The 18,140-nt window shown below is 36.4% G+C and overlaps 1 protein-coding gene across 2 annotated transcripts; it reads right to left on the bottom strand.

Moving 5' to 3' along the window:
- Positions 1 to 346: 346 nt before the first annotated feature.
- tmem245 (transmembrane protein 245) lies at positions 347 to 17,675 on the bottom strand. 2 transcript variants are annotated; one of them, XM_051866030.1, is made up of 18 exons: positions 16,785 to 17,675; positions 15,466 to 15,583; positions 15,018 to 15,113; positions 14,808 to 14,930; positions 13,323 to 13,502; positions 13,071 to 13,240; positions 10,133 to 10,156; positions 7,082 to 7,186; positions 6,879 to 6,961; positions 6,702 to 6,792; positions 5,720 to 5,818; positions 5,198 to 5,329; positions 4,990 to 5,112; positions 4,761 to 4,906; positions 3,246 to 3,346; positions 2,516 to 2,690; positions 2,133 to 2,327; positions 347 to 2,040 (listed from the first exon to the last, which is right to left on the bottom strand). In XM_051866030.1, the coding sequence occupies exons 1-18, from the start codon at positions 17,376 to 17,378 to the stop codon at positions 1,995 to 1,997; spliced, it is 2,601 nt and encodes an 866-aa protein (XP_051721990.1). In that variant the 5' UTR covers positions 17,379 to 17,675; the 3' UTR covers positions 347 to 1,994. The 2 variants fall into 2 exon arrangements, with proteins under 2 accessions (XP_051721990.1, XP_051721991.1); XM_051866031.1 differs by lacking the exon at positions 10,133 to 10,156 and having other exon boundaries at positions 16,785 to 17,671.
- Positions 17,676 to 18,140: the final 465 nt, after the last annotated feature.

The raw sequence follows: 18,140 nt of genomic DNA, 5'->3' as shown, positions 1-18,140 counted from the left end.
TAACGTTCTACAAACCAAAAACTAACTGACGTTATTTCTTGCAATTGCGACTTTATATCACACAATTTTGAGAAAATAAAAATCAGAATTGTGAGATAAAAAGTCGCAGTTAAGAAAAGTTACTTATTGACTGTGGCATAAACGCTTTAAACGTCAATCACTTGAACATGACTGTGAATCCTCTGAGAGGATTAAGATCAGCTCAGGATTTGTGTTCTCTAATGCCTAAAATAAATTCAGTGGGTTGCAACATCCAATTCCCTAAATGAGCCTGATAAAACAACTCAATTTTACACTGAGTTTTTTTTATGCCGAAAGATACAGATGTACCCAATTAAAAACTTAATCAGTTTTATTAAAACAATTTATTAGTTCTTCAGCATATGAACAAAACACTCTTTTTGTATTTCACACAATAAAAAAACTAAACAAAACCATGCTTTATATACATATTTTTATATATATATATTCCTCTTATTTGGCATGAACCTAAATAAAAAAGTGCATCCACTTTCACTCTTCAGTGACATCTTTAGCAGAACATGTGAACAGGCTTTCTGAATAACCTAGGCAAAATAAAGAAGGAAAAAAAAAAAAAACCCCTGTAACACTGGGAAACAGCAGTGAGTGCTTTATCTATTCAGTGCAATGCATTCAAACTTGACTTACAGGCATCTCTCATCTGTAAACAAGCAGCCAGTCGCATTTAATCATTCTCTTTGCCTTCAGCTCTACCTACCTGTGTGCCTCTGCTAACTGGTTAAAACATGATTATTTCCAATGTTTGATCACTAAACAATACATAGAGCAAATACTACTGTATTCACAAGGAGGAATAGCCACATTAGTACAAAACAGGGATTTTAACATAATTCCTAAGCAGGAAGTTATGCAATAGAAATAAAATAAAATCCAACACAGATTAAGAAATACATATGTAAAAAACAATAGTACATACATATCATAATGTACTTCACGTATGGCCAACTAAACCAGAAAAAAATTCATTAAGTCACTTGAGGTAATATGATCGCAAGCTGGTTTAAAAAAAAAAAAAAAGACAAATGTGGAAGTGTGTTGCAAACAGACTACTTAGGTTAGTTTCACATTGTTATAAAGCTACGTTTCAGTATATAGAATTTGTTCATAAACAAATACTCCTCCTGAATAAGGATATTTGTATAGGTCAGTCAGCGCTGTTCAGTCCTACTCCTGGAGAACATCCTGTAGAGTTCATTCAAATGCTTGATCAAATCAAACAAACCTAAAGGAACAAAAGATTCACTTAATTCTGCAGGCAGTTGTGAATGAGCAGGTTTGGGACTAAACTCCACAGGAAGCTAGATCTCCAGGAACACAGACTGTATATGTATGAAAACAGAAAGATATAACACTTTAAACAAATGCTTGAATAGTAAAATCTAAGAGTAACGTCCTTTCATTCACACACATAACCATTTACATGACAACAGTGCCAAACATCCACAATATGGGATAAATTATCAGTATAACCAGATAAACAAAAAATATCAGTGATCTCTAGCCTGAAAACATGGTCCGATGACTGGGACCCTGGTGAGCTGTTACAGTAAAGCATGATGTAAACATGTAGTATTGTCAGTGTGTTAACTGAAGGTAGCGTCACAGCACCAGTACAGTGCTAGACAAAGCACAAGCGTGCTAACTAAACTTTGCACTGGAGAGTGCAAGTGGTGTAGCATTTTTTGTGGCCGGAATTTAGCATCACAGTGCTAAGTACTAAATGAACTATTAGCACAGAGGGTGACAACAAGGGGCATGATTAAGCTATGTGCTATGAAAGCCACATTAGCAGAGAACGTAGCAGTTCTGTCGCTGCGTGAACCCTTAGGGTGAAGATACGGAAAGTTTCTGTATCCGTAAGCTTCCTCTTTTATAGTCTTGCAGTGCTGTATGAGATACCCCAGAGTGATGTGTGCTGTTAGCAAGTGTAAAAGGCTTGTTAAACTTCTCTTTTATTCATTGCTTCTCTTCAGCTGCATTGGGGTTTCTGCGAATGACCTGAGAATTGATCAAAAAAAATAAAAAAAAGAGTTTGAATGGGGATTACAATGAAAATTAGTTATTAGAGGCACAACAAAGGTTTATATCACCTGCCATGATGTACAGGGAAGTGGCTCTGCACTGGAGTTGCCTGGCTGCTGCTAGGGCTCATTAGCATGGCACTGTAGATGTTGGACGCCACCACCAATATGCACAACAGGATGGGCCCAATGATGGCGCCCTCCAAACCCAAATAGTACGCTCCACCTGCTACCGCGAGGCCTGTCAAATACGGGTGTCCACCTCTGCACATAAACATAATGTATACACACACACATTAAATCTAACTCCCAACACACGGATAAACACAATTGAAGAGGAACATTTTGGGTTGGTAAATAATGACAAAATAGTAAACTGTCCCATTAAGCTGTCAAAGAAAAAAAAAAAAATCAAGGAGTGCATGTTTAGAAGTATAAAAAGACAAACACACCCTGATATATCGGAGTATATGGCCGTATCAACAAAATATGTTGGCAGCAGATGGCAGAAGAGCAGCAGCAGAGCTTTGACTCCCTCCGCCTGGGCCAACCACAAATCCAACACCGCTGGCAGTGCCGCCCAGTACGTCCCCAAAAATGGCACCGCACCTAAGATAGCTGCCATTGCTGCAGAGAGAAAAAGACAGAAAGGCAAGACAAATAAGAGATGGAATAATATAACATAGAAAGATAAAAGTACATTACCGTTCAAAAAGTTTTGATTTTTTAAAATGTTTTTCAAAGAAGTCTCTTATGCTCACCAAGGCTGCATTGATTTATTCAAAAATACAGTAAAAACAATAATAGTGTGAAATATTATTACAAAAGTATTCTGTTTGAATTTATTTTAAAATGTCATTTATTCCTGTGATGGCAAAGCTGAATTTTCAGCATCATTACTCCAGTCTTCAGTGTCACATGATCCTTCAGAAATCATTCTAATATGCCGATTTGCTGCTCAAGAAGCATTATTATTATCAATGTTGAAAATAGCTTAATTTTATTTATTTTTTTTTTGTGGAAACCGAGATATTTTTCAAGATACTTTGAACAGAATTTATTTAAAAGTTATCAAATTTTATGTTTAGTCACAGCAGAAATGCTGTCAGTGTGAAAACACAGAGAATGCGGTATAAAACATGCCAAAGACCGACTTTATGTCAGTGTGTATTTTAGTCTTACCTGAGGGGATGAAGACAATGTTGATGCCAAATATTGTGTGTGTAAGCCAAGTATAAAGGCCATAAAATCCAGCCATCTTCAGAGAGGCATCAAACACACCCCTGCAAAGAAAAAACAGGGTGAGACAGAGAGTGGAAACACAGTTCCTTCAGTTAGCCCTGACTGGAGTCAAAGTGAATCAGTCTCTCTGTGATAGCCCTCATAAAAATGGGTCTAATGGAACATCTTTGTGCATTCTGGGTGATGGCATCATCAGCGCAAACACACACACTGAGCTCACAGTAAAAGGAAATACTTAACTCCTCTCCTCATTTCACTTTCACAGCTCGTGACATTGACTATGGAGGGAAAAGTTATGTTATTGTGCTTTAAAAAAAACATAACAGATGTTTTTTTTCTAAGCCAATTACATTATGCTAATTTCCACTGGAGAAGCATCACGCTCAAGGGCACCGCTGCGCTACAGCAAAATTGTGACCCCATTCATTCTCCATTTTCTGGGTCACCCCTACCTGTAGATGAACCCCTTCGAAATTCTTAACCAGCATATTAATAGCAGTCAATTTCACCCCATTTCAGTTGTTCTGATCATGATCTCTGTTAAATTATCTGTACAAATGGCAGAAAAAGCAGAATAATACTGCCCTCTTGTGGTAATTACAAAGTACAGCGTCTTTAACTGGTGTTAAAGGGATAGTTCACCCAAAAATGAAAATTCTGTCATCATTAACTTACCCTCGTGTTGTTCCAAACCTGTATGACTTTCATTCTTCTGTAGAATGCAAAAGAAGATATTCTGAAAAACACTGGAGTCCAATCAACATTGAAAATTGATTTTCACTGTATGGACACAAAAAACAGCAACATTTTTCAAAGTATCTTCTTTTGTGTTCCACAGGAAAAAAGTCATACAGATTTGAAACAAAATAAGGGTGAGTATATGATGACAGGATTTCGATTTTTGGGTGAACTATCACTATAAAATCTAATTTCTGCTTCCCCCTCATTTAGACTTGCTACTGTACACACATTTTTGCCTTTAATTTTCACTCGTCCATCAGTTTGTAAAAGCATTGTTTGTGGGAACCGCAACATGTTTGTATTTATTCTTGAATTCCCTTTCAGACAGTGGTTCTCAACCAGGGGACCTTAGCAAATTTCCAAAGGATGTCTTAAGATGATTTAAATTAATATATTATGAACAAAATAAATGTTAATATTATTATTATCAATTTATCAAAACAATCTTAATTAAAATGCTAAAATGCTTTTCTTTAATAACTTGTTTTTATTGAAGAACATACAGTTCTTGAGACTTCTGGAATCATATTCATATATATTATTAATATTATTATTAGAATCTGAGAGAATCCTTAAGTAAATTAACTATAAATAATTTTATAATGTTAAACACATACATGCATATTGGGAGTTCTCAACCCCCAATCTATATTATATTGGGGGTTGAGAAGCACTGCTTTAAGACAAACCAAAGCTCCACATGGACTTGTGTACCTGATGGCTTCTTCCACAGACTGGCCGATAACGTTTGAAGAGGGTCCAGGTTGGGAGAGGGGTGTGAGGCTGATCACCCATTTCACAGGTTTATAATATTCACCACTGGAGCTCAGCAGGTAAAAAAGCGTGGTCAGAAAAATCACCTATACGTTCAGAGAGACAATAAATATTTTAAATTCACCCCTAAACATCCAATCCCATCAATCCAATTGAGTGTGTGTATTACCAGAGACAGAACAAAGTTGAGCAGTGCGGTGCCGCTGTGAAACAGTACAGTGAGCAGCGTGGTTGTTGTGGATATCAGCAAACCAACATTTCGACTCATCACCACCCACAGAGACTCCAATATCTACCGCAGAAGACAGCATATTCATTAATCTGCCAAATAAAGACACTCCCTATCACATACAGACACACACACACTGGAGACTAACCGAGAGCAGAGTCTCAATGTTCTCCTGCACGAATGAGGCGATGTCCTGCCAGTCCAGTATGTCCCCTAGCCAGCTGTTCTGCCTGTGCAGATGTAGCTTGTGTCCACGGTGCCGCCCAGTATGAGTCACATTCTACAAAATAGATAAATAAATAAACTGACTGGAATACAACAAAAAATATATGTCAGTGCATTGCAAAAAATGCTTTTCTTACGTACAGTTTTTGTCTTGTTTCTAATCCAAATAATCTGCCAATGGGGTAAGCAAAAAAATCTTGTTTTCGGTTTGAAATAAGATTTTTTTGCTTACCCCATTGGCAGATTATTTTGCTTGTTTTAAGGAAAAACTCACTTAATTTTGACTTATTTTTTATGAAAACAAGACGATTTTTACTTGTCTAGAAAATGCTTTTTGATTTAAGAATTTTTAGATATTTAAACTGGAAACAAGACAAAAAATCTAAGTAAGAAAAGCATTTTCTGCAGTGTGATTGTGTGTGACTAAATAAGGTTTTGTTATTACCTTAACAATCCAGGACTGATAGAGGCGGTCCCACAACTCTAGAACTTGTTTCTCGATCACAGCCGTGTTGTTTACTTTATCACCCAACATCTTATGAAGCTACAATGCACACATTCATAAAAACACATATAACAAATGTTTATTCAATTTTACACAGACATAAAGAATAAAGGATTAAAGACATGAACATGAAATCAAATTTGACTCCAATTAATAATTTAATTTTTTTTTAATTAATGTTATGTTATTTAACAAAAAGAAATGTTTGATTTCATAATGATTAGTCCAAATGTAATAACTTCTCCAGCTCTGAAACATTTTTTTCTGCTGATGTAACTACTTAAGCATCAAAAATATTAACCAATAATATATTAACCAATAATAACTTACTTTTCCATGCACAACCTTGGGAAAAAGAAGTGCACTTAAATGTTTTAAATGTGTGATTTTAAGTATATTTGGCATATTTGGTTACACTTTATTTTAAGTGAGTAACTGCATTGTGTTATTCCATAATTGCATTTAAGTGGGTCAAAAAAAAAAGCACTCTAAAGTCCAGTTAACTGCATTTAATTTAACTTTAATCTATAATACATTTTCATTAAATTGCAATAAACATGCAATTAAGTGTCTGAAAACAATACATTCAGTACACACTAATGTATATTCTTTTAAAGTATGGTATTTCCATAATTGGTACTCTTTTTAAAAGTATACTTTTTAAAGAGGGCATATTCAAATGACACAAATGACATTTGAGAGCAGGCGCAAAAGGAAAGATTTTCAGAGAATAACTTGAGTTTTGAGTTTCTCACACAAAGCTATCATACTTCAGAAGACTTGGAATATAGCTCAAGATTTGTATGGATTACTGTACTTGTAGTGGTGCTAGTCACCTTTCACTTTCATTTTATCTGTCTCTTAAAATTCACTATGTCTTTTCATGTAGTCTTCAACAGCATTGTAAGCTCTTAACTCTGACCTTATGTGTGATCCATTCTCTCCCGTGTTGATAAACATTTGTGGCAGCAGAGTTTAGAGCTTTCTGAACAACCTGGGCCTCTGGGAGCCAACTACAACACACACACACAGTCTGTTACACAACATTTCGAGAAGATTCCCGACTTCCAGTGAATGTTAAGTGTGTGTTTCCACTTACTTGGCCCACTCTGGGTGGTTGGACACAGTCTCGTTGATCAGGTTACTGGTGACCTCTATGATATGAACACTCTCTTGGTGCACCTGTGAACAAAAATACAATTGGTGAGAGATGATGTGTGCGGAGGCTGGGATCAGTCACGGATCACGTGTTTCACGCAGTGGAATAATCAGCCCAAGGACAGTGGTTTGAAAACACGGTACCATAGCTGTGAGCAGCAAGGCCATGAGCAGTGTGCCGGTTACCAGCAGGAAGATAATGAAAATACTAATAAGCTTATCCAAGGAGCGCTCCAGCCACACGATCATCTGCAAAGAGATCAAAGAGAGAGAGAAAGAGAGATCAGTTTCAACAAAACAATTCTGATCTATCATGCAACTGTGTGAGAACACAGAAACCTGCTTCCCCTCTGCCAAACCTGAGGAACAATCGTGTTCCTTTGGTTCTGAAAACCTAAAAGTAAAATGCTAACCTCTTTCAGTAAAATAAAACAATTAAAGGAACAGTTCACCCAACAATCAAAAATATTATTCTTGTTTACTTTTTCTTCCATGGTAAAACAGAAGGAGAAATGATAATGCAATAAAACCAAAGCGGAAAGTTATTTATTCTGTTAAAGGCACAATATGTAATTTTTTGCCACTAGAGGTCGCTTATTCAAAACAAAGGCGTAGCTTGATGGCGCCTTGATTTCGTGGAATCATGGGAGGTGTTGTCTTCATGTCTACAGCCGGTGGAAAAGAATCCAGGGCTCGGGCAGAAATCATATTCATGGATGAGCTATTGTATTAAAGATTTATTAACATTACTGTAGTATGAAAGCAGGGTGTGGCTGAAAGCCGTTGGAGCGGAACGAGGCCGCTGGAGCGATTGCTATTAAGAGACAAGCGCGACACATGGCTCGAAAGCAGTGGAGCTTGTATTATGCTGCAGACGAGCGCTTCCGTTTAAATAACAACAAAAATATTCCTTTATTTCAAGTTTTCTAAAGCCCTGCAACAGTTTTTTGAGAGGAACAGATTGTTGTTATTAACTAAAAACAACATTTTGGGTAAACTATTCCTTTAAAAACTTTAGGATTCATGGATGAGTTCTGAGCTTCATAACCCTGCGAAAATATTAATAGTAAACACTCTGTTGAAAATTCACATGCTCTGACACCCTGCTAACCTGTTGGATGACTAAGCAAGACTAACTGCTGAGTGAATGAGCTAACAGCACAACTGATGATCATCATGTCAGGAAACAGGAGGTGGTGGGCATATTTTTGTTTTTGGCAGGTGGACTTGGTTTCTCTGCTCACCCAGATTCTGTCAGCCCTGTGGGCGGTACTTGCACGTCTAATCCTGTTCCCTGGTCCTGTTAGCGCTAAGTGTTAACATCACACACAAAACTAGTAATGTTGAGGATGGATTAGTACAGAGTACATCATTAAGGAAACTAAAAGAAAGACTAAAGACTAAAAAAGAACCGCATCACTCCTCCTCCAAAACGTTAAGAGCCTGATACGCAGTTTCAAAGTAATGCTGGCAAATGCCAAAAGATTCCTGAGGGGAGGGACATACTTTCAGACCTGAAAATAACTTCATCACCATCTGCTCCTGTTGAGCCACAGTCAGATTCATCTTAATCTGACTCAACACAGGAGTTGATGCATGGAACATTAACAATGACATAAAACAGAAAACAAACAAACTAACAACAGCAAAAATATTCTTTGACAGAATATTCTGAAGAATTCTGAAGTCTTTCCAACATCTCTTTCTAAATATATATTGCTAAATTATTGTAGGATGGAATATATATATATATATAGTTTGTCAAAAGTGGAGCAACTTATTACATTTTGGTGAAAGATTACAAAGATATTCTTTTTTTTCTTTGAAACAACACACATATAATCATGCATAATAAGACATGGAATGTGCATTTAAAAGGCTTTGAACACCTAAAGAGGCGGATGATGCTAGAGAAATGTGTACTACCGTTCAAAAATTTGGGTTCGATAAGATTTTTTTAATGTTTTTAAAATAATTAAAGATAATCCTCACCAAGGCTGCATTTATCAAAATACAGTAAAAACAGTAATATTGTTACAAATTAAAAAAAAAAAAATTTGCTATTTGAATATATTTTAAAATATAATTTATTCCTGTAATGGCAAAGCTGAATATTCAGCATCATTACTCCAGTCTTCAATGTACATGATCCTTCAGAAATTATTCTAATATGCTGATTTGCTGCTCAAGAAACATGTATTATTATTATTATCCATGTTGTGCATTGTGCTACTTAATATTTTTGTGGAAATTGTGATACTTTTTTTCATGATTCTTTGATTAGAAAGTTCAAAAGAACTGCATTTTTTAAAATAGAAATGCTTTATATAATAGAATATAACATTACACTTTTGAACAATTTAATGCATCATTGCTGACTCTTCTTTTCTTTCAAAAAAATATGTAGTTCTATTATATTTATGTATTCACATTATATTATACTTATATTATTATATTTCATTCAACACTACCAATATAAAAAATAGTTATGTAATTAAAATTAGATGATTTTAATCAAGATTTGTGTGCGCTTATTAGAGCATCAAGCTGTTAGCTTAGCAACATGCTAACATCAAACTATTGAAATCAAGTGTAGTGGAATTTCCCATGCAGAGTGTTATTTGTGTGGTGTGCAGTGTTTCTTGTGTAGAGTTACTTATGAAGATTATCACTTATACCTTAGAGGTCAGTAGGCAGCTTGTGTGTCTAGTTAGGACCAGACAGAAGAAAACCCCTTTACCAAACCCACCCAGCAACACCACCAAACTTGGTCTCAGCAGACCAGAGCATCCCTTCACCCAACCCTCCATTCCCCCTGTCTGTTCTCTCCCTACATGCATCTCACACACTCTGAAGACAACCAGCCCAGCACACTTCAAGAGCTGTGGAAGAGGCGGTGGACACTCTTGGGGTTTTGTTCTGCATTTTTCTCCTGACAGTTAGTATGTCAGCATCTCAATCACATCCAGAGGCACATGCTCCCTTCCACAGCACAAAGTGCCACACAGCAGGAACAGCTATAAGCCAGTGAGCTAAGCAGAAGCTCGAAGATGGAGGGGTAACAGTGGGGAGGGGGGAAGCATCACTCCAAAGCTTCTAATGAAAGCACACTGTCATTCTTTCATTCTTTACCCCTTTGTACTTTCTTTCTTTATTTCTCTTTCTCTTGTACGCCTGCCAGTACAAAAAATTTACCTGCTTGTTAAGCCAATGCCAGAGCTTTGAGGAAAGAGACAGAGAGACAAACGGTTATTAGAAACAACCAATCAATATGCAGGAAAGCAGCAAACATCAACGTGTTTTCAAGGCAAAAACAGAACAAGACCGGACGGTGAAATGTGAGGAACAATTAGAGTGTGATTTGGTGAGCCCTACAAGGGGACAAAACAAAGATCTGCTACGATTATCCTTTGTAAGCGTCTTCTTCTTTATTTTACCTTCTTTCATTCTTGTGGACAGTCAGTGAGGGATATGATGGTGATATAAAACAAATGAGTCAAAAAACATTTTCAGTTATAGATACACATTTACAAGGTCCAACATTTTGCCACATTTGCTAATGGTGAGTGAATTAAGTATTTACTTCACTTAATTAAGTATTAAGCAAATATTTGATCAAAAATTAATATTTTTTGTTCTTTTGAGAACAAATATTATTTAGTTGTTTTAGTTTATTTAGTATTTAGTTGTTTTTTTCCTGTGCATATTATTAGTGACTTAGTGAACAGTGCATCTGTCACAAAAGCAAAGACAAATGATTTTGTTACAAATTTATTCGTTCTGGTGATTAATGTGAGGAACATTCCACATACACTACTGTTCAAAGGTTTGGGATAAAAAAAAGTGACAAATAACTGATTGAAAGTAACAGTAACGATTTGTATTTCAAATAAATGCTGTTCTTTTGAACCTTCTATTCATCAAAGAATCCTGAAAATCACGGTTTTCACATTAATATTAAGTAGCACAACTGTTTTCAACATTGATAATAATAATAGTCCTATATGTTTCTTCTTTGCCATCACAGGAATAAATTACACTTCAAAATATATTAAAATAGAAAACAGTTATTTTACATTTTTAATATTATAATTTTTTTTTTTTTTTGGTAATATTTCTGTTTTTACTGTATTTTTGATCAAATAAATGCAGCCTTGGTGAGCATGAGAGACTTGTTTTAAAAACATAAAAAAAAAAATCAAAAAAAAATCAACCAAACCTAAACTTTTGAACAGTAGTGTAAATGCCATGTTCCATTTCCATTCCTCTCCAAGTTGTCAGTCACAGGCGATCCACACTCCAATCCAAAAGGGGGCGCACACAGTAATGCTTTTTAGCCTAACCTATTTTAACCAGCATTAACCACCAATAATCACAATAAGCTCTGTGTTATGTTACTTTCGATAAGAAACAAAGTGCCATCTTTCAAATTCTGTCCATTTTACCACGAAATTCGAACAATAAATGCCATTTTGATGTGGCGTGATAGATCGCTGTATAGGCGCCTCAGTTCAAACGGCAGCGCGGAGCACGAGTGAACGCGATCATCCCTTCCTCTTCACTACCACAGAATGAACATGAAGGTATGTTGAAAGATACAGTTTACTGAAACAAATCTTGTGTAATCACTCAATCAGTGTTTCAACCGCGGAAAGACGTCAGTAAAACAGTTTGTAAACAACATGCCACTTAGTATTACATTTACCTCAGAAAAGCCATTCAGTGTCAACAGCTTGTTAATTCGCTAGGGAAATGAACTGTTTCGCTAAATATATGCACTATATTAGCCTATATATTAATTATATTTTACTTAACCTGTTAGTTAATGTAAGGCCTAAATAAATCCTTAATGAAAACAAGTTATGACAGCCACTGTGTAAATGATTATTTCAACAACGAATTGGAGAAACAGAAGTTAATGCAAAAACTGCCTTATGTGTCATTTACATGCTTACAATACATACATTTTTTATTATTATTTGAGTGTTGATGATTATATCTAAAAATAAATAGCAACTGAATTTAATAATTTGGGCTCTTTTGTTAATTGTAACCTTTATTATAGTTATTAATATAGTATATTATAGATTTTTTTATCCTTAAGAAAATTTTAATTATAATTGAATAAATTTAAAGACAGAGACTCAGTTGGTTCAGTAAAACATTGTTTAATAAAAAAAAAAGAAAAAAAAAAAAGAAAAAATTGTTTTGTTTTCTCACCCTGCTGTACCGAACCCATACCGAACTGTGACTTCAAAACCGAGGTACATTACCGAACCATCATTTTTGTGTACCGTTACACCCCTATGCAAGTAATAGTCTGATGTCCTCAACAAAGCAATTTTTTTACTCACATTAGCTTCTTGGCAAATGTGTTAATTTTGGACCCTGCATGTTTTCAATAGATTTGCTCTTGACAGCATATGTGATCAACATAGTCTAGTGAAAGAATAAGAGAAGGCAAAACTAAAGACAGACACTGGGTTACTCTACTGGATTACTATGGGGTGAGGGGGGTGGGCAAATGGTTTCTTAGAAGTGTAGGGTTTCATCTAGATTGACTGCAACAGTGGGTTTTCATTCACTTTAGACAGTCCAAAAACTCAAACCCATTAAACTGAAAGTGATACTGAGTAGATGGAAAACGAAAACTACCAACTAAAACTAGAATACAACATCACTATGCAAAGACTTAAAATAGTTAACTCTCGATTTGATCTAAGTACTTGAGCAAATCTGAGAGACAGGAAGTGCATTTAACTGTGTTCCAACTATCAGGCTAATGACATTTTTTTTATAGATTAGCACACATTGAAAACACATCTGTTGAATAATTCATTTTTTTCCCCACATGCCTCTACAGGTCATGATATAAACAGAAGCATCCACATCTGACCTCTATAGCTTTTATTCTGTCAGTTTTGCCTACTTTCTGCCCTAGATGTGTAAGAAAAGAAGAGAATTAGCAAGCCACAACCACATTCAGTTCCTCTTTGTAATCACAGATCTCTGTCGCCTCCAAAAATAAATGTGCACATGTGGCGACAACTACCAGCAGGCAAGTGTTGTGAAGGACAGTGTGCCAGCAGACAGGCGAGCGCTTTTGTGTGGGTGTATCTATATAAGATATTACCTTAGTGTCCACCCGAAGCAAGAACTGAGCTAAGCCTTTGATCGGTCCAGGCAGCAGAGCATCCTGTCTGTCTTTGACAAACTTCTCAGAAACCGACCACCATTTCACTAGAGTCCGTCCAATGAAGTCCTTCATTCCAAAACGGACAAACATCTTCTTCAGGACCCAAACTGGAAAACATAGCACTCATTCATGAAAATATGAACACTATCTTCACACTCGTGACCTCAGGACCATGAACACAAAATTTACCAGCAACAGGGATAGGCAATAACTGTAAGATCCAGAGGTTGAGCCAGATCTGCACCAACACTATAGCCCACGCAAGCAGCACGAAGTAGATATCACTGGCCTTCTCTTTGGGCTGGAGACCCCTGAACTCTAGCCTGCTTCGACTCCGGCTGAAGACCACCTTTGGGGAGTCCATAAATTCTGCGAGGGGAAGAAGGGGGGAAAATCCACTTTACTAATGATGATAGTAATCTTTGAGTAGTCATGATACAGAAATTTCGTACTTTATTTGATATAGTACTTTGAAAAATATTGACGTTTGTGACAATTTTCGATACCACAGGGAAAAACTGCCACAACAACAGGGCATAACATTTAATCAGTATCAAAGTTAATTTACTTTTGACAATAATCAATAAAGTAATAAAGTATTTTTTTAATGAACTGAGATTCCTTAGGCCTGATAGCTCTGAGGGGGATTATATAATAAAAATAATAATAATAATAAATAATAATAATAAGACAGAAATATATTATTGTAATATAACTAATACAAGAGAGAAGAGAGATCGAGAAAGTGCAGCTGGCATCGGTGTACCAATACAATGGAAAATGAGCATGGAAACTGTTTCAAATATTTCAGTATTGATATGTGGGACAATGACGTGACGCGTCATTTTTTTTTGTCCAAAGGCCTTAATAATAATAAAAAACAAAGATATGACATCCAAAGTATGTAAGGTAGTACAACTCGATCTTTTTTATTGAATCCAAAAGTTTTTTTTTTTTTTTTATATATTTTGCTACATATAAAGGTATTTTAAAGATTTTGAAGTGTCAAAAGGTCATTCGGTTTAACCGTCCAAAGGCCAATACAGCCAATTCATTTGTGATTAAAATATCTTAAAATGTAATAAATGTATATATATTTTTTAATCTGGCATGATTTTATAACATCATATATCAACATAGTGCAAAATAGTATTAAAATTATGTGTAGAAGTCGTTGCTTTCTTATGAGAAAGAATGTCCGGAAAAATTCATTTCATTGATGTCATTTGGAGTAACCAATATAAAGGGACCATTTTGGATCAAGTCATGCTGTCAATATCATGTGACAGGATGTGACATCATTCAGACACCTGCAAAAGGACCACATGGTCCTGAAGCAAATTAACTAACTCTCTTTTAACTATTTGAAAAATTCATGTTTTTACTTGCACATACACTTGTCCCGAAACATCAGGTCATTCGGTACAACCGCTATAAAACATGGAAAATGTAATATTTTAAAAACTTGTACTAAATACAAAACAGTTGATTGTCCTTTTGCTGGCTAGCTAGCAAGCTAACTTGCTAGCTAGCTAGATATCAGCCTGTTACCATTGTTTGAAAATATCATCATTCGGTATAACCAAAAGTGTCATTCGTTAAAACTGAAATTTTGGTTAAACCGAATGACTTTTTTGGTGACAAATTTTGACCAAAGCTATTTTTTTGTGTCACCTTTGGATTGTTCTTTGGTACTTGTCTCTTCCTGTATCTTCTCAGCATGGCTGACGTTACTGCAGGAGATTGCCATAAAGATTGTATTAGCAGCAAAGGAGAGAACCTGACCAGACAGCTGGCCTATAGAGAGAGAGGAGAGGACCAAAGGTCAGAGGACATCAAGAACAGAGGTAAATCGAATGAGAGCTGGAGCTTCTGTTTCTTCACCTTTCCCTGGAACAACAGGCTTCTCCTGAGAGCCCACTATTAGCAGTAGCACCACCACAACAAACACAGGCACCCGCCATGACCCTGTCAAAGAGACTGGGGAAAAAAAAAAAAAAAAAAAAAGAGTAAGATTCTTTTAGCATCCCTTCATTGACAGCACTGTAGGTCAATGCTAAAGTTTCAGCAGACAATATTTGGCATTTTTTTAAATTATCAACATCAGATGATAAGTTTTTCTGTTTGGCTCATGAGTGTTGGAAGAGGGACTTTTACTTTACTTTATCTTGTTTACCTTTAAATTAAATAGTGTGATATCATATATATCAGCGTTATATTGGCCATTGACCGGCATCGACCATCAAAAAAAATCGGTGTCGGTCAATCACTACATGAAATGCCACATAAAACCTAAACAGAATCATTCAGTTTTAAAACAGAAGGGTCTTACCCAGGTAGAAAATAAGTGCTGTCCATACAGGCACAGACAGGGAACGCAAGTAACCTTCCATGCTAGGTGTCCACTTAAAGGCCACAGCCAACACATAGCCAACAACTAACGTGCCAACCTGCCAAAGAGAAAGAGAGAGAACATTTGGACTTCTCTGGTAACTACTGTGCCTGCACCAAACATTTGCCACCAATCTATTTATAATCACAAAAACCCTCAGTATGTTCCCAGCCCTCATAAGCACTGCAAGAGTGTATCAACACACATACTTTCATTAAAGGAATTGTTCTACCAAATATGAACATTTTCATAATTATATGTAATTATAATCAAAAATTATATGTTTTATATATATATTTATTTTTTCTTCCCCAATTCCTTTAAGTCTGAAGAAATAAAGACTGTTCCACTGCCAGATCCCTGGCCAAATCAAGAGCTTTGCGTTTTCTTGTTGCGAGCTGATCACAAGGTTCTGTTAAAGGGGACTTTTGTTTGCCGATGACAATTTGAACTAAAAACAGTCATCACAAGACCTGTACTAATTAAATTAAGCCCTATAGGCAAGTAAAAAATCAGATAATTAGATCATTAAATTGAAGGTCAGGGTGAAATGTAGTCCTGTAGAGTTCTTGTAACCTTTAGAAGAACTTGAAATATATATGATCTATCATTTGGGCTGTGTAACCTTAAGGCCATATTTTTGGCATCTGGGATGTCATGCTCCAATTCCTACTCAGATATATTGAGTATGGGTTCAAGAAATGTTGACATTTCAGAACCGTTTAAACACACTTTTGTATACAAACATATTTGCACATGGTTAGGCTATCTGAAGCCAGATGCGACCATACAATGGTTGACAGATTTGCAATGTAAATATACGCTTCTCTGATGGATGAAAGAGAGGCGCAGAGAGAATGTCTCTATAGTGACAAAATTATTTGTGACATCTGACAAATTTATGTACTATTTGATACACCAAACCTATAATACCACAAGAGTAAAAATTCATCTTCATTATGCATATGTATGTATGTATATATATATTAGTTTGCTAGTATAATATATGAAAAATATATTATATAATGTTAATAATTATTAATAGTATTAAATAAAGTTATTGGTTATTGAGGCATACAGGCTCCGCTCAATACGTTTCATTATTACATTTTCATATGTTTGCACACTATTCTGTTATCTATGTAGGAGTGAACTTTTAACAGTCCCTCCCTGTTTCAAAACCACTTTCACCTGTGCATGGTCTGACAGGGGGCGTGTCTCTTTCCCATTCACTTGTCATCATTATACACGGTACTTACCCACGCAGCGCTGAAACAATCCAGGCCGAAACAGATGATGGTACAGATGTGACTGAGGATCACCTGCATGCCAATGACGCTCCAGAACAGATATAAGAAATAAAGCAGGGGTACACCAGCCCCAACCGCCAGCAGTACATTGAGCCGATTTATGACCAGTTCGCCCAGAGTCTCCACCCCGTAGTTCACGCACCACACCGGTACAAGCAGAGTCCCCACCACTATCGGCGTTCCGCTGTCCTGCAGCCTACTGAGCCAAGAGCGGCCGAGTCGGGCGAGCGAGAATTTAAACGGGTGCAGGAAAGTGCCGCACAGCACTGCCCACAGCAGTGGCCGTAGAAAAGCCTCCAGGATGAAATAAACCAACACCGATGCTCCGCAACAGATCGCCACGAAGATCATCGCTCCCGTGTTGTAGAAGGCCTGTTTGATGTTTTTGTCGAACTTTAGGGACGACTGCTGGCTCAGTAGTTGGCTAACCATCCCGACTGCTGGCTGAACGGTCTCGCTGAACGAGACGAAGTGTGGCCGGGTTGTGCGCGGGGTGTCCGGCTCACTGGCCGCACCTGGACCCGGGTCCTCTGTGTCTGCCATGGTTGCTAGCGTCGCTCCGTTTCGGTCCGGAGGATCCACCACATAAGGAATGGAGGGTTGGGCAATGAGTGATGAAAGTATAGGAAGTAAGGATTCTGGGAAATGTAGTTAAGTCATAATGTTTTTCAGCCTAGCAGGCAGACATTGAAATATTATCTTTATTAGTAAAAGTACCTTGCTTGGGTTTGTTTTTCAATATAGTTGCGTTTCGTTCGTGAGTGAATAAGCGTTTTTGAACGAATCTTTAAAGGGATAGTTCACACAAACATTTTCATTATTTGCTCGTTTCAAACCTGTACGACATTTTTTTTCTTCTTCTGTGAACCTAAAATAATTGAATTGAAATAAAGAACTGGTGATCAAAACGGGTTGGTTAACAATGTTCTTCAAAATATGTTATTTTTATTTACAAATAAGGAAGTAAGTCATACAGGTTTGGAACAGCATAAGAAATGACATTTAGACTATATTTGAAAAAGTCACATATTGAGGGGAAAAATAAATGATGAAAATTGCGAGGAAAATACTCTGTGATACTCTGATTTTAATAAAGGATAAGTATGAATTCGAAATAATATACCTTACTAATACTATTTCTGCGATAAGATTTGTTTTTGTCGTACGATTCGTTGTTTTAAATGAATCGTTTGAGTGAATGATGGAATCAATGATTCATGACTCTCTCGTAGCACAACAAAAAGTTCTACTGGCGTAACCTGCAGAAAGGGTCACTGAATGAATTAGTGAACAGACATATTAGTG

Source organism: Ctenopharyngodon idella, chromosome 16, assembly GCF_019924925.1.
Source record: "Ctenopharyngodon idella isolate HZGC_01 chromosome 16, HZGC01, whole genome shotgun sequence".
NCBI classification, from domain to species: Eukaryota; Metazoa; Chordata; class Actinopteri; order Cypriniformes; family Xenocyprididae; genus Ctenopharyngodon; species Ctenopharyngodon idella.
This window is presented reverse-complemented; position numbering and strand designations above follow the sequence as displayed.

What these genes read in the sequence shown, in the direction of transcription:
- tmem245 (XM_051866030.1), bottom strand. Translation starts at nt 17,378, where the DNA reads ATGGCAGACACAGAGGACCCGGGTCCAGGTGCGGCCAGTGAGCCGGAC. An exon ending in GGCATTGGCTTAACAAGCAG is followed by an intron (nt 7,187 to 10,132) that starts GTAAATTTTTTG and finishes ATCTCTTTGCAG; the next exon opens with ATGATCGTGTGGCTGGAGCG. An exon ending in GAGAATGGATCACACATAAG is followed by an intron (nt 5,819 to 6,701) that starts GTCAGAGTTAAG and finishes TGTGCATTGTAG; the next exon opens with CTTCATAAGATGTTGGGTGA.